General features: G+C 43.0%; 1 protein-coding gene across 6 annotated transcripts in view; it reads right to left on the reverse strand.

Moving 5' to 3' along the window:
* Bicdl1 (BICD family like cargo adaptor 1) overlaps positions 1–15311 on the reverse strand; it is an 89550-nt gene that overhangs the window by 19922 nt on the left and 54317 nt on the right. For 4 of the 6 annotated variants that reach the window (XR_004109512.1, XR_004109511.1, XM_031337588.1 and 1 more), the window contains exons 3-5: positions 6189–6305; positions 5251–5262; positions 3236–3382 (exon numbers count right to left, since the gene is read on the reverse strand). Coding sequence is in view for 4 of the 6 variants with exons in the window: in XM_031337588.1 (XP_031193448.1) it covers positions 3236–3382; positions 5251–5262; positions 6189–6305 (276 nt within the window). In the remaining 2 variants the exon portion in view is untranslated. The remainder of the gene's footprint in view (positions 1–3235; positions 3383–5250; positions 5263–6188; positions 6306–15311) is intronic. The other 2 variants (XM_031337587.1, XM_031337589.1) reach the window with 1 other exon arrangement.

Genomic DNA, 15311 nt, shown 5'->3' on the forward strand with positions numbered 1-15311 from the left:
GTTCCAGGCCACCCTGGTCTATAGAGCAAATTCCAGGACAGCCAGGGCTAGACAAAAGAGCTCAGCTTCAAACAGAAAAGAAGAAGAAAAAAAACAGTATCTTTGTATAAGAAAGATGGCAGTGTATTTCTATGTATGAAAAGGGATGAGATGAAGTGGTTTTAATAAAGTACACTGTGGTAAGTCTGAGTTCACAGCACTGAAACATAGAAGTCAGGAGGACATTCTCTTGACATGGGGTAGGGGCTGAGATGGTGTGAGGGAACATGATTTGCTTAACTGTATATGATCACATGATCAGAGTCAGTGCAAAGTCTAGTCCCCAGGTGCTTTATGAGTTACCCCACAGTGAGTGGGGCTGCTCTCTGCTGATGAAACCTACCCATTTGCCAGGGTTAGGCCCTATGCACTTCTGTAATAGAAGGACAACTGGTTGTCTTCGAACTCAGAAATTCACCTGTCTCTACCTCCCAAGTGCTAGAAATAAAGGCATGCGCCACCACTGCCCACCTGACAACTGATTTCTTTACTGAGGATCAAAGCCAAGTATTTTACTGGATTTAGCAAAGCCAGGACTGGATGCATGTACCTGTAATTCCAGCACTTGAGAGACAGAGACAGGAGGCCTGATGTGAGTCCAAGGCAAGCTCTGGTCACTCATCAAGTTCTAAGTTACCCAGGACTAACCCTAGACCCCATCTCAAACAAGACACATGCTATGAAGCAGGGAGTGAGTTTTAATACCTATTATAAGGCCTTAGAACAAAAACAACCACCACAGCTGAATTTGATCAATGGCTTAAAAATCTGTTTTGGGGTGGGAGAAATGGTTCAGTAGGCACAGGCTCTTGCCAGCAAGCCTGATAACCTGCATTTGATCCTGGAGATCCATATGTTGGAAGGTGAGAACTGACTCAAAATAATTCTTCTCTGGCCTCCACATGTGCAATGTGGCATGGACACCTACACAACTCCCCCTACACACACACACACACACACACACACACACACACACACACACACACGTAAAAAAAAGTTTTTGACAGCAGGACCAGTCAACAGTAAAGCAGATCAAAGGGGCACTCCTGCTGATGGAGGCCTTTGCCTTGCCTGCTCAGCCTCCTACCTGCCCTTATCTGAGGATTTAAAATCAAGGGATTAAACACATTCCAAGGCCACTGACTCAACACTTTACAAATCTGGGTTAGGACTGTGCAAGTCTACCTGGGTCAGCTGGATTTTTTTCTTCATCATTTAAGGCCATCTTGGTGAAGGCTTTCTGGAGGACACTAGTAACTAGTGACAAGGAGATTTTATATAAACAGAAGGCACAGATAGAAACAGTTACACAAGTAGGAAAGGTGAGAATAAATATGATTCTCCAAAAAAGGTGGAATGTCCTGCTTTGCTGGTGGCCCTGAGTGTGTGGAGCTCAGGTTCCTGATGCTGCAGGACACAGCCCACCTACACCAGGCAGCCCCTGAGGGTCCCAATAATTCTGGCTCTTTCCCCTCATTTCCAGGTCCCTACTTAGGGAGGGGAAATAATTTTGATTTGTAAATTCATGCTAGGCTCAAAAAGTTTCTTTTTGGCAAGGACTGTTTCTGGGTTTGTAGTTCTTTTCCTCTCTATATTCTGTCTCAGAGTGCTTCATGGGGCTCCAAAGGCTGGTCCAAGGAGGGGTTCAAGGGCACATGAGCAACAGGCAAATCAGCTATTGTGGAGTGGGGCGGAGGTTTCTAGTCTCCATTCTATCAAGGACTTGGTATATGACTTTGGGTAAATTATTTGTTTTCTGTAGGCTTTAGAGAAACATATGAAAACTCTCCATTCACTAGAAAGTGACCTGTATGTAGCACTCTCTGTTGTTTATCATTAGCAACCTTAAACATTACTCTCCACTTCAAAACCTGCTGGAAGGCTTTATAGGACTGGCATCACTTTCTCCACCCCTCACCCCTCCATTTTGTGATACTGGGGATAGAAACTGGGGTTTATGCTCTTTGGCCAATCTCCCAACAATAGAACTACATCCCAAACCCATTTTCTAGTCAGCATTTGTTGAGGCCCTACTATATGGGGCGGGGTGGCGGTGGGGGTGAAGAGGACCCTGATAAATGACCCCCATAGAGACAAACTACTCAGGGGTAGTATCAGTGCTGTTTGTTACTGGACTCCAGATGCAGAAGGTGTTTTCTTTTATTGTTTGAGACAGCTTGAATACAGCCTAGCCTGTCAGGAACTTGCTACATAGCCCAGGCTAACTCACAAATGCTAGGGATCACAGGCTTTAGTTAAAATGTCATCCCACATCAGAACCTCTCAATAGCTTTCCTCTGAACCCAGTGGGGCCTCTGTGGCCTGGTCTTTGGGTAGGGGCTCACGGGGCATTTAAGTACTACCTGCCCAACCAATTACCGACAAATGATACCAACACTGCCCACAGTCCTCTCCCTGCCCACCCAGAGGGAAATGATGCTCTCCCCTACTCTACAGAACCAGCCCAGCCCAGCCCAGCAAAGCACCCTGGGAACAGATACTGCCCCATATTTTTGGGGAGACTAGGAGATTATTTTTCTGTTTTGGAGGCTATTTCTTCCAAGTCTGAGCTTGGATTTTTCAACTGAAGCCTAGTGTCAGTTCCCAAACAAGGGCAAACATGATTAAGAAGCAGTTTGTCTTAGGGAGGTTAAAAAACATCAGTTAGGCTCACGAAGGGGTTGGCCTGTGTCCTTTCTGGCAACAGGCAGAAGCTTGCTAGGAGTATGCTTGCTAGGTTCTGTTGGGAGGTTCTTAGTTTCTGCTTTGTGCCAGGCAACTAAATCCCTGTGCTGGGCAACAGCAGAGGACACTGGGAGCTGAGAACAGGGATCCATAGGCTCCCTTGAAATCTTCTAGTAGATTTCACAAATGCTAGCTATCTAGGTCAGGAGACTGAGTGCTCCCGAATTAACTGCCCAGAAAGAACTGTATAACACTGCTCCAGGACCAGTGGCTCTGAGCACACAGAAGGGGTGATCTGAGAACAATTACTTACCCAGGTATAGGCATGCTAGAGTCTCCTGGGGAAGTATAAGACCCATGTGGAGATCTCAGGGTCACCTACTTGGCTACCAGCAGTGGTGCTGGCCTCATAGCCTTTCCATTTTAGCTAAGCACTCCCTCCCTCACATCCTCCTTCTCCCCACTCCCCCATCTGACCCTAGCTGTATGCAGTAGCCTCTCTGTCCAGTACCTGCAGGTCTTTGTCATGGCCCTGCCTTTCTAGGATCAGCACCCGGTCCTGTAGCTCCTCCACAGTCCCTTGAAGCAGGTCATTCTCCTCCAAGGTGGCGCTGAGCCGATGCTCCAGCTCCCGTTTTCGATCTGACAGCATCTTGATCTGAAAAGACGGAGAACCAAAGGATGGTGTAGGGTTCTATCTGGCTGAGTGTGGGAGGAAGGACTAGCTCCAAATATGAAGGTCTCTGGATATTGTGCCCAGAGACTTGAGGTTTGTCTTGGAAAATAGAGCTGTACAATCCTGGGCTAAAGGGAAAGGCCCTCCCCTTTAGAAAGCTGTCTGGGAAGGGTAGGAGTTAGCCCAGGGGAAGCCAGAATGTGGGCTGCCAGGCAGAGGAAGGATAGTCAGTGCTCTGTAAATTCCAGAGATAAGTCAGAGAAGGCCCCACCTTGCCTGACCTCAGCTCTGCCAGGCAGCGCAGCACCTGATCTGCCTACACCTTGAGTCACAAGCACCAGGAAGTTGCTGTGTTCTTGCAAACAGACTCTCTGCCTTCTCTTCCCACTGCTGATTCCCCTGGAGCTACCATACCAGCTCAGATCCTGGGCCCTGGCTAATGAGATGCCAGAAGGGTACAGAAGGGTCTATATCAGTTCATACCCTAGAAAGAATGAGACAGTGGCCTCATGGTTAACTTGAACAAGTAATCTGTGAAAAGGAGCAACGATCTCTCTTATGGGAAATGCTGAGTTTTTTACATATTGAAGCCAGTATCAAGACACATGCATCTCTTGTAAAGTATGTCTGTTCTCTTTAGTGTCAGGGAGAAAACTGAGGAAAGAGATGCCTAGTCTTTTCTGGCTTCCAGGTTTGCAGTGAGTGAGGAAGCTCAGTCAGTGCTCCTCAGATCCAGAAATGCCTCATCCGCCACCATGCCCAGGGGCTCCAGAAAGCTTTCCTAAGTAGCCCTCGCTTTGGGGGAAGGGAAGGCCTCTAGAGTCCTGAAGGTCTTCACCCACCCTGCTTCTCCGATTCTAATGTCCTGCCACAAAGATCTCTCATCCACCTGCAAACTCTTAAATACTCCTCTGCCATAGTCAGGATGTCTTCCTTCTCCATGGTCTAATCTGAGAATGTCTTAAGTCAGGATGTCTTCCTTCTCCATGGTCTAACCTGAGAATGTCTTAAGGCTCTTCCTTGTGTAAATTCTGGGGACCAAACTCAGCACTTTTCTGGTGGAAATTTAAAAAGTGTTTGACTTGTTCTATGTCTTCTGGGCTCTGCCTTTCCTTTCCCTCAGCCTCTTGGCTGCTCCCACTCTGTATTAGAGTTGTGCTTGGGGCACAGATCCTCCCTGGCCACCAATCAATCAGATAGGATGCTGTCCTGGGGAAGTGAGGTATATGGCCTTTGTCCAGAGAGATCGGGTGTCTGTCCAAACAAAGAAATATTGTTTCTCAAGTGTGCACCTGGGTAAGAGACCAAAAGGAGCAAGCCCCTGTGGTGAATGGGCCCACTATTCCTCTCACTGAAGTAGACTGACCCATGCAAAGGGGATTTTCATTCTAGTTCATTTTCATGTAAGTGCTCTTTGGCCTTTCAATTCTCCTTCCCATGGATCATCTTTGTTTCCTAGTTTTCAGTAAAGTAATGGGGTAATGATTCTGATATATAACTGGCCCTTAAGATACAGTTCCAGGTTTTATGAAGTTACTTATTTAAAAGGAATTATTTCACATCTTAGCCTTTCAAACAGCAGTGTCACTAGACAAAGCCAGGGTTTGGCAATAGGGTGACAACTTCCTCACCCGACCCCTATATACCCTAAAACTTGTGACCAAATCTGGCAGTAAACATTCCTGGGAAACTGGTTCCTGAGGGGCTAGAGAAAGTGAACAGATGGAGCAAAGAGGAAGGCAGGCAACTTGAAGGAGTGAGCGCCTGGCAGGGTAGTAGAATGGCAAGTCATGCACACAAATGGTCACAGACAGGCATGCCGAAACCCCACTGGAGCAATCTCTACTTACTTCAAGAACCTGCTGCTCAATATCGGTAGGAATTCCAAGGGAAGGGAGGAAAGAGGGGAATAGGAGGCAGAAAAGAGAAGATATTGACAGACTTTAGGAAAAACATCCTCAGGTCACTTATGACGCAGGGAAGGTTTCTCTGGGCTGAGCACAATGGCTGATCCCTTAATCACAGAACAGGGGCTCCTGCTGTCTGGCTCTACACTGTTTCTCAGAGTTTCACTAGCCAAAGGGATGCAGGTCCCTAGAGTGGATCAGGTGGGGGTCTGCCCTGGGAAGAGCCCCCTTTCAGCTGGTATGACTTTTGCTCTGTGTACAGTCCCCATGCTGCTCACAGGACCACTCCCCAAGCACTACATTCTCCTTCTCCTGGTCTAGCCAGTGGCACAGACCCTTGCTGCCATGCTCCGGCCTCAAACAGGTTACACCACCACCACGTTTCAGGTATCATACAAAGTATTCTCATTATTAACTCTTCAACAGCATCTGCTGTTACCCTCTTCTATAAAACAGAAGTTTCTGTTCTACTCAGGCGCTTCTGGTGAGTTAGTACTGAGAGTTCTTTGTATGATACTTGAAACACGGTGGTGTACTGAGCTAGACCTAAGAGGGATGAAGAAGGGGACAATGTCCTTCCTCAGTTTTTGTGTGGGACTAGCAAGGCTGTTTCTTGTATGAACTGTTGAGTAAAAAGTAGGTCATTCATGATTTCAGTTCTCTCAGCTGTAATTCTAACAGCTTTATTTTTCCAGACAACAGGCTACTCACAGGAGCAAGGATCAAGTGTCCCCATTTAAGTTCTCACAGGAACATCTGTCTCTTTAGATGTTTCAGTACTTTATATAGAGAGCAGGGGGTTTATTCCCAAGCTCAGAGGACTCAAAGACCCAAAGACCCAGTGCACAGTTTCAAGTGTGGCCATGCAAAAGCTCTCTCACCTCGGCCTGAAGGCTCTCCAGCCGAATGATATGTTGGTTGGTGGAAGAATTTTTCTCACGGAAGTCTTCTCTGAGAGCATGAACCTGCATGGAGAGCTGTCTCTCAACTTCAGATGCCTGCAAGAGACAAGATGCTTTCAGAATGGATCAAAGGGAATGCGCAAAGGAAGTCTGCTGTGATTCTCAAATGTCTCTTTGCACACATGTCCCACAGAGCTTTAGGGTGAATATTGGTTTCCACTTTCACCATAAATGACTACCTAGGTCTGAGGCTACTTCACTGACCAGAGGAAACAGGTCCAGAAAGAAGTAGGCCCTCGAATGCTAGCTATCATCAGCATCATTCTGTATACAGAAGCTCAGCAAGTATCTACTAGAGTAAGAAAGTCTCAATGTTTTACAACACTAAAATGGCTGTACTACCTTCTGCCTTAGGCTTTTGTTTGTTTTGAGGCAGGCCTCACTGTTCAGGCTAGGCTGAACTTGCAGCAATCCTCCTGCATCAGTCCTAAGTGAGAAATCCTGCCCTCAGCCCCTTCAGGAATTCTTCTATCCATTTCCTCAGCCATCACTACAGATATTATTTATCATGGTCTGTTGCTGTATCACTTCACTTCAATATGAATGCTGTTTAGAGCTCCTCATCATGGGTGGTATGGCTCTGAACATGAATTCTTTTTTTTGTTTGTTTGTTTTTGTTTTTGAGACAGGGTTTCTCTGTGTAGCCCTGGCTGTCCTGGAACTCACTCTGTAGATCAGGCTGGCCTCGAACTCAGAAATCCACCTGTCTCAGCCTCTCAAGTGCTGGGATTAAAGGCATGCGCCACCACTGCCCATCTGAACATGAATTCTCAAGGACACTTTTGCCGTTTCTAGTTATCTGGGTACCGCTTGGGGCTGGGGTCCTTTTTCCTACTCTATTTATTCTCTAGTGCTACAAAAGGTGATCTGAAACAAAGTCTAGTGGGCCATGCACGAAACTCTCATGAGGGCCTGCCTGATGCTACCACAGAGAGGCAATATGCTGCCCTGTAGAGAGGAGAGCCACAATGCAGAGCAAGAACACTCTGTGATCTCTCTGAGGCTACTGGAGCTGAGGAAAGCTCTAGGGAAAGATGGATCACTATACTCTGAAATAATTAGGAGTTCTTTTCAGAGAAGCTGGGCTGATATTGTTGGTGCTCGGTGAGATGTCCAGTGAAGCACTCTCCATACGGGTCTGTCTTCAGTAGCTCTCTACATTCAAGAACATGATCAGTCATCTACTTTTGCTATTGCTTTGGTTCCATAAGTTCAATATATATCACCTTACTGTATGTTTATATGTGAACTAGAGAACCACATATAAATCTTAACCTGTTTCCGCTTCAAGAAAACATTTTTTTTTTGAAAAAGGATCAGGTTATATAGCCCAGGCTGACCTCTATCTTACAATCCTCCTGCCTCAGCTTCGAGTGCTAGGATTATAAGTTTGTGTCATATTGCCAGACTCTGTATTTTTACCTTTTAAATAATAAATCATAGCTGGGCGGTGGTAGTGCACGCCTTTAATCCCAGCACATGGGAGGCAGAGGCAGGTGGATTTCTGAGTTTGAGGCCAGCCTGGTCTACAGAGTGAGTTCCAGGACAGCCAGGGCTACACAGAGAAACCCTGACTTGAAAATACCAAACAAACAAACAAACACAAAGCAGGGTAAATCCAAACCAAACATCCTTTCCTTTATAATTCAAGTTTAGTTTCAGTTACTGGTAGCTTATTTTAGATTTCTCAATCACTATCTAGTGTAGCTGTCATTCTTACCTAAAAGTCACAAAAGTCACCTTTACCAAGGCAGGAACTGTGGGGACACTTCCTGTGCTCTCTTGGCGAGTGCTCAGTTTTCTGAGGAGGAATACATGCAGGGAAGGAAGGAAAGGAGCTGCCATAGAGCAGTGATAGCAGGAGAGAATAAGTCCTGGGCTCCCCTCAGAGCTGGGCTGCAATCCTGCCTCCAGCTCCCACCCCCAACCCGCAGGCCCTCCACTGCTCACTTAAGCAAGCCATTTTTAAATGCTAAAAGGTTTTATTTAGCACACTTGCAGTTTCTTACAATGGAATGGAGGCCCATCATTAAAACTCTCTCACACACTCCAGTTTGACTCTTTGTTGTGAATTCATTAAACTTGTGGGTTTGAAACATTCAGATTAAAGAAATACTGTTTATTTGTGGTTAAGAGCACTGTCTATTCTTCCAGAAGCCTGAGTTCAATTCCCAGCAACCACATGGTGGCTCACAACCATCTGTAATGGGATAGGATGCCCTCTTCTAGTGTGTCTGAAGACAGCTACAGTGTACGCATATAAAGTAAATAAATAAATCTTTCTTTTTTTTTTAAAGAATATACAACACTGGGCTCTTCCTGTCACTTCTGTGTGTGTTTATCACGTGCTTTGTACACACATCCACACCCAGAACCTTTCCTTGGTCCATTTCCCCAAGCAGTCCACTTTTTCCCTGCCGTATGTACACACACACATCTAAATTCAGGTTCTGTGTATAAGAGAGCATGCCTTCCTCTTTTCTCTTCTTCCCCTTTGAACACATTTAGATCTGTAAAGCCCTGGGTAACTCAGGTAAGGATGATTCTGTCACCTCGATATAACTCTCAAAACGAAACCAAAGAGAACCCATCTACAAATCCAGTCCAGCTGGCCTGAGGAATGCTCCTGGGGTAACCTTCTTCAATGTGACTGCTCTAGAAAAGGAGTTCAGACTCTCTTCACTATACCTGGGTGTTCAGGTATGGGAGTAGGTTGTCGGACTTAATAGAAAGCACCTTAGCCTGTTGAACAATCTAGCCTCCCTATTTTAATCAAGTTCAGACCTTTAAAATGACTAAAAGAATGAGTATTAGCTATTTCTGCACATATATAATCACCTCTTAACTGTGCATACACACATATCCTCTCTAAGGCTCTAAATGTTTTCTGATTAGAGTATTAGGAAGCATGATCAAAGCCTTAGCTGCACAGTGAGCTGTGATATCCCTGAGCCAGGTACTAACAGGTTCTCTAAAGAGAGCCACTATGGCTCCAAGACGACAGAAGGTGACATGGAAAAGCAAAGGGTAACAGCCAGGGCCTGCTTGCTTTCTTTCCATATGATATCCATAAATTAAAAGTCATTTAATCTCTGTGTTTCTCTTCTAAATTATAAACATATTCAACTGGGCATGGTATGTAAGTCTGTGATCTCAGCACTCAAAAGGCTAAAACAGGAGAATTATCTTTATCTAAACAGTTTGAAGCAGACTGGGTTATATGGTGAAATCCATCTCAAAAACAAACAAGACCCAAACTATAAAGATAGTCTTTTACCTGTTATCACAAAAAGAACAGTTCTGAAGGGACATCTGTTTCTCTCTAATTCAGGACACTGGGCAGTGGAGAAAGAGAGCCTTCCAAAGATCAGATGTCTTTGTATTTATTTTATGTAGGTTTTTGTTGTTTTATATTTTTAGACAGAGCTTTGGTATGAAAGCTAATTATACAGACCAGACTAGCCTCAAACTCAGGGAAATACGCCCTCCTCTGCCTTCTGAGACCAAAGGCATTTACCACTGACACCTACCTTTTTAAACAAAACAAAACCTAGGTACTAGAACATCATGTATGTTATAGAAGGCTGTCATACACTTGTCATACACTGTGGTGCTTTGAACGAGAAGGGCCTCCATAGGTTCATTCATGTGTGTGTGTGTATATATATTTTTGTTTGTTTGTTTGTTTTGTTTTGTTTTTTTGAGTCAGGGTTTCTCTGTGTAGCCTTGGCTGTCCTGGACTCACTCTGTAGACCAGGCTGGCCTCGAACTCAGAAGTCCGCCTGCCTCTGCCTCCCAAGTGCTGGGATTAAAAGGTTCATATATTTTAATGCTTGGTCCCCAGTGGGTGGAACTGTGTAGGCTTAGATTTTCCAAAACCTACTTTTAATAAGGGTTCTTAAATGCTTTACCCTCCCTTGTAGCCACCAGTAAATGATCTCCAAAATGAAAATTATAAAATACTGATAAAAAAACTAAAGAAGATATATATGTACACACATACACATACCATGTTCCTGAATGTACTGGAAGAATATTGTTAAGATGTTAATACTACTCAAAGTGATCTACAGATTCAGTGTAATTCCTATTAAAATACCATGGCATTTTTTTCATAGAAAAAAGCACCCCTAAAACTTGCATGGTATCCAAAAAGATTTATGGAACCAGCAAACCTAGGGAGGCAGATTACAAAGCCAAAGACAGTATACATTTAACTTCTAGATATACTCAGAAGACATGGTACTGGCATAAGAAAAGTCACATGGGCTGAAGAGAAAAGAATATAGAACCCAAGTTTTTGACAAAGGCAAAAACAATATACACTGGAGAATAGTGTATGTAGAACACAGAAACTAGATCTTTACCTCTCACACACATAAAAACAAATTTAAACAGAGCAAACGTTTAAATGTAAAATCCCAAAGTTAAAACAATTCAAATTCCTTTTTTAATGTTTATATCATTTATTCAAGAAATCAAATATTAAAAAAAATTTTTTTAGGCTGGGTAGTGGTGGCGCACGCCTTTAGTCCCAGCACTTGGGAGGCAGAGGCAGGCGGATTTCTGAGTTCGAGGCCAGCCTGGTCTACAGAGTGAGTTCCAGTAGAGCTACGGTTACACAGAGAAACTCTGTCTCGAAAAACCAAAAAAAAAAAAAAAAAAAAAAAATTTAATTGCATTTGAAGACATTTCCAGTAAATGTTTGAAGCCTTGGCTTAGTAACCTATCTGCCCTAGTCATCAGATTTCTCGAGCACAGTCGCATTGCCTGTAATGGTATTTATCAAAACTAAAAATGCTAGCACACTGAATATGCCAATACTGCACCCAGTTGTCTATATGAAACACTCCCATCAGCTAGGACAATTCAGGTTTTTAGTCTGTAAAGAGTTTTATCTCCTAAGCACAGGCAAAAAAACCAAACCAAACCAAAACAAAAAAATGGGACAGGCAGTGGTGGTACAAGCCTTTAATCTCAGCACTCAGAAGGCTGGGGCAGGTGGATCTCTGTGAGTTCAAGGCCAGCTTGGTCTACAGAGTGAGTTCCAGGATAGCCAGGGTCCCTGAGAGAAACCCTGTTTCAAAAAACCAAAAACCAAAACAAAAAAAAAAATTCCAAAAACCAACCAAACAAAAAAACACTAAGTGTACAGGGCAAAGAAAAGGTATTGAAAGCTGCAAGTCATACAAAGAGAAACCCATCAGAGTAATACTGGTTTCTAAATGAAACTTTAAAAGCCAAAAGATCCTGGAGCTCCAGATCCTAAGAGACCACTAACTGAGGCCAGTACCCAGCGCTACTTACCACAGTCAAAGGACAAAGAAGCACTTTCCAGTATCCAAACAAGCTAAGAGAATTCATATCTAGCAGACTAACACTAAGCCAAATACTGTAAGAAATAAATGTTTCTGAAGAGAGGAAGCACAGCCAAGAGACTGTAAAAAGAAAAAAATGAAGCTATAATTTCTGAAACATAAAAAGAACAACTAAAACAAACAAACAAACAAAAAAACCCACAAGATGACTGTTGTCAACAACCTTTTGATAATAACTTTAAATACGAGTAACATCAATTCTCTAATTAAAAGACAGAATGGCTGAATGAATTAATCCTCTTCCCAATGTCTACAAGACACTCAGCTTTTAAGATCAGCACCACTCCAAAGTGACAGAATGGGAAAGCACTCAGACGCCATCAGGAGCAGGCAATCATCTGTCCTACTATCTGACACAACAGACGTCAAGCTAATAAGCTCATCACAAGAGAAAAAGAAACTTCTTTTTAATCAAGGCAACAGTTAACCAAGAACACATTCATGGTAGTCTGGATGAGAATGGCTTCTGTAGGCTCATGTTTTGAGTGTCTGGACCAGCTGGACTGTTTGAGAAGAATTAGGAAGTCCCTGGGGCAGGCTTTAAGATTTCAAAAGATTCACATCATCTGCAGTCTGCCTGTGCCTCCTGCTTCAATTGGAGGTTATGAGTTCTTGGATGTTCCTGCGGCCATGCTTTCACTCCGCCATCATGGACCCTAACCCTCTGAACCCACAAACCACATGCTCAATCAAATGCTTTCTTTTTAAAGGTACCTTGATCATGGTTGTTTTTTTGCTTTGTTTTGTTTTTGTTTTTCGAGACAGGGTTTCTCTGCGTGGCCCTGGCTGTCCTGGAACTCATTCTGTAGACCAGGCTGGCCTCGAACTCAGAAATCTGCCTGCCTCTGCCTCCCAAGTGCTGGGATTAAAGGCATACACCACCACCGCCCAGCTGATCATGGGGTTTTATCACACCAATAAGAAAGTAACAGGGCTGGAGAGATGGCTCAGCGCGACTGCTCTTCCAAAGGTCCTGAGTTCAGATCCCAGCATCCACATGGTGGCTCACAACCATCCGTAATGAGATCTGATGCCCTCTTCTGGAGTGTCTGAAGACAGCTACAGTGTACTTACACATAATAAATAAATAAACCTTAAAAAAAAAAAAAAAGAAAGAAAGTAACAAATACAGTATTATAATCAAATGCTGGTGTGCCCAAATTCATAAAAGTATACTATTGTAATTAAGAATACAGGTTAACATCAAATCATAAATAGTAGGTGACTTCAGTATTCCACTTACTTCACAAGATAGGTCATCTGAACAAAAAATAAAGAAAAATATCAGAATCAAGTGATATTATATATTAAATGGACTTAACAGGTATACAAAGTATTTCACCCAAACACCAAAAGCCATATTCTTGGTCAGCATCCAAGGATAACATAGACAGGGGGAAAAAAAAAACCTCTCATAAGTGCACAAAGTTGTGAAGAAATCAAGAAAGAAAATACTATTGAGGGGGCTGGAGAGATGGCTCAGAGATTAAGAGCACTGACTGCTCTTCTGAAGGTCCTGAGTTCAAATTCCAGCAACCACATGGTGGCTCACAACCATCTGTAATGGGATCTGATGCCCTCTTCTAGGGTGTCTGAAGACAGCTACAGTGTACTTACATATAATAAATAAATAAATCCTAAAAAAAAAAAAAGAAATTCTCAATAAACTGCTTATAAATCAATATAAGCATAATAAAAAGGATTATCTACCATGACCAAGTTGACTTTATCCCAGAAATGCAAGGATAGTTCAACATATTGACCAACAAGTCAAGAAATGTAATAACTCAAAAAAACAAAAAACAAAAAAAACCAAAACCAAACAGGACTCCAAGACTAAAATCACATTATCAACAGAGGCTGAAAAGGCCTTTAAAAAAAATGCAAGTGTCTTAATGATAAAAGACCTAAATAGTGCAGCACTGGAAGGAGCAAAGCCTGACTCGCAAGGTTATACAGGAAAACCCCTGGCACTACCTCCTGAGAGGAGAAAAACTGGAAACAAACCCATTTAAACCAGAATGAGGCAGAGCTGTCCACTATCCCTACCCTTGCCAATACAGTGCTCAAAGCATTAACTGGAGCAACAAGGAAGAGAAGGAAACTAGAGAAAGTTGAATAGGAAAAGGAGAAATCAAAGTATTCCTGTTTGCAAATGATATTATATATGAGAGATCCCAAAATTTCCATCAGAAAGCTTATAGAAATGATCAACAACTTCAGCAAAGTGGTGGGATATAGACTCAACTGGAAAGAATCAGCTTTTCTATACACAGACAACAAATACTCTAAGGAAGAGCTCATGTTCCCACTCCCATTCACAACATACTAGAAGGTAAAATACTTACTAAATCTAACCAAGGAGGTGAAGGAACTCTACAAGGAAAACTTTGTATCTCTGAAGACTGAGACAGAGACTAGAAAATGGAAAGATCTCCCACATTCTACCAAAAGCTAGTTACACACTTAAACCAATCCCATCAAAACCTGTATCTCATTATTCCCAGAAATAGAAAAAATTATTCTAAAAATTCATCTGGAACCACACGAGATCCTGGATAGCCAAAGCATTCCTGAGTAAAAACTATAATGCGGGGGCTGGAGAGAGATGGCTCAGTGGTTAAGAGCACTGACTGCTCTTCTGAAGGTCCTGAGATCAAATCCCAGCAACCACATGGTGGCTCACAACCATCTGTAGTTAGATCTGATGCCCTCTTCTGGTGTGTCTAAAGACAGCTACAATGTACTCACATAAAATAAATAAATAAATATTTAAAAAAAAAACCTATAATGCTAGAGGAATTACCATCCCAGACTTAAAGACATATTACAGAGCTATTGTAATAAGCAGTATATTACTGTCACTAAAACCAGACTGTAGACCAATGGAGCAAAACAGAAGTCCCACACAAGTACATATAGCTATAGGTATTGGATAGTTGACAAAGGCCCAAAACATACTAGAGAAAAGAGCATTAACAGATGGTGCTAGAAAAATGATCCACACATAGAAAATGAAATTAGACCCATACCTATCACCTTAAACAAGAATTAACTGTAAATGTATCAGTGTGAAACCTCAATGTGAAACCTGAAACCCTCAAACTGTAGAACATCCAGGGAGGACCCTCCAGCTCCAGCAGGCAACACAGCTGAAAGTTCACATCTCAAAAGCAAGAGGCAGAGAGCACAGTGGGAATGCTGTGAGTCTTTTGAAACCTCAAAGCCTGCCCACTACTGACACACCCGGTACAACAAGACCATACCTCTTATCCTATCTCAACAGGTCTGCCAATTAGGGAGCAAGTATTCAAACATGTGAGTCTATGGAGTCACTGTCCCTAAGCATGCAATAGTGGTACTCATATCTCGGCAGTAACCAATAACTCATCTAACTGAACTTAATGTCCACTCAACAGGAGGGAAATCATTTCTGGTACTGGAAATCTAGTCAACTACCCAGGGCTAGTGAGGTCCTGGGTCTTTTTTTTTTAAGCAATTTTTTTTAAAAGATTTATTTATTTTATGTGAGTACATTGTTGCTATCTACAGACACACCAGAAGAGAGCATCAGATCCCATTACAGATGGTTGTGAGCCACCATGTGGTTGCTGAGAATTGAACTCAGGACCTTTGGAAGAGCAGTTAGTGCTCCACTGAGCCA

Source organism: Mastomys coucha, unplaced genomic scaffold, assembly GCF_008632895.1.
Source record: "Mastomys coucha isolate ucsf_1 unplaced genomic scaffold, UCSF_Mcou_1 pScaffold22, whole genome shotgun sequence".
NCBI classification, from domain to species: domain Eukaryota; kingdom Metazoa; phylum Chordata; class Mammalia; order Rodentia; family Muridae; genus Mastomys; species Mastomys coucha.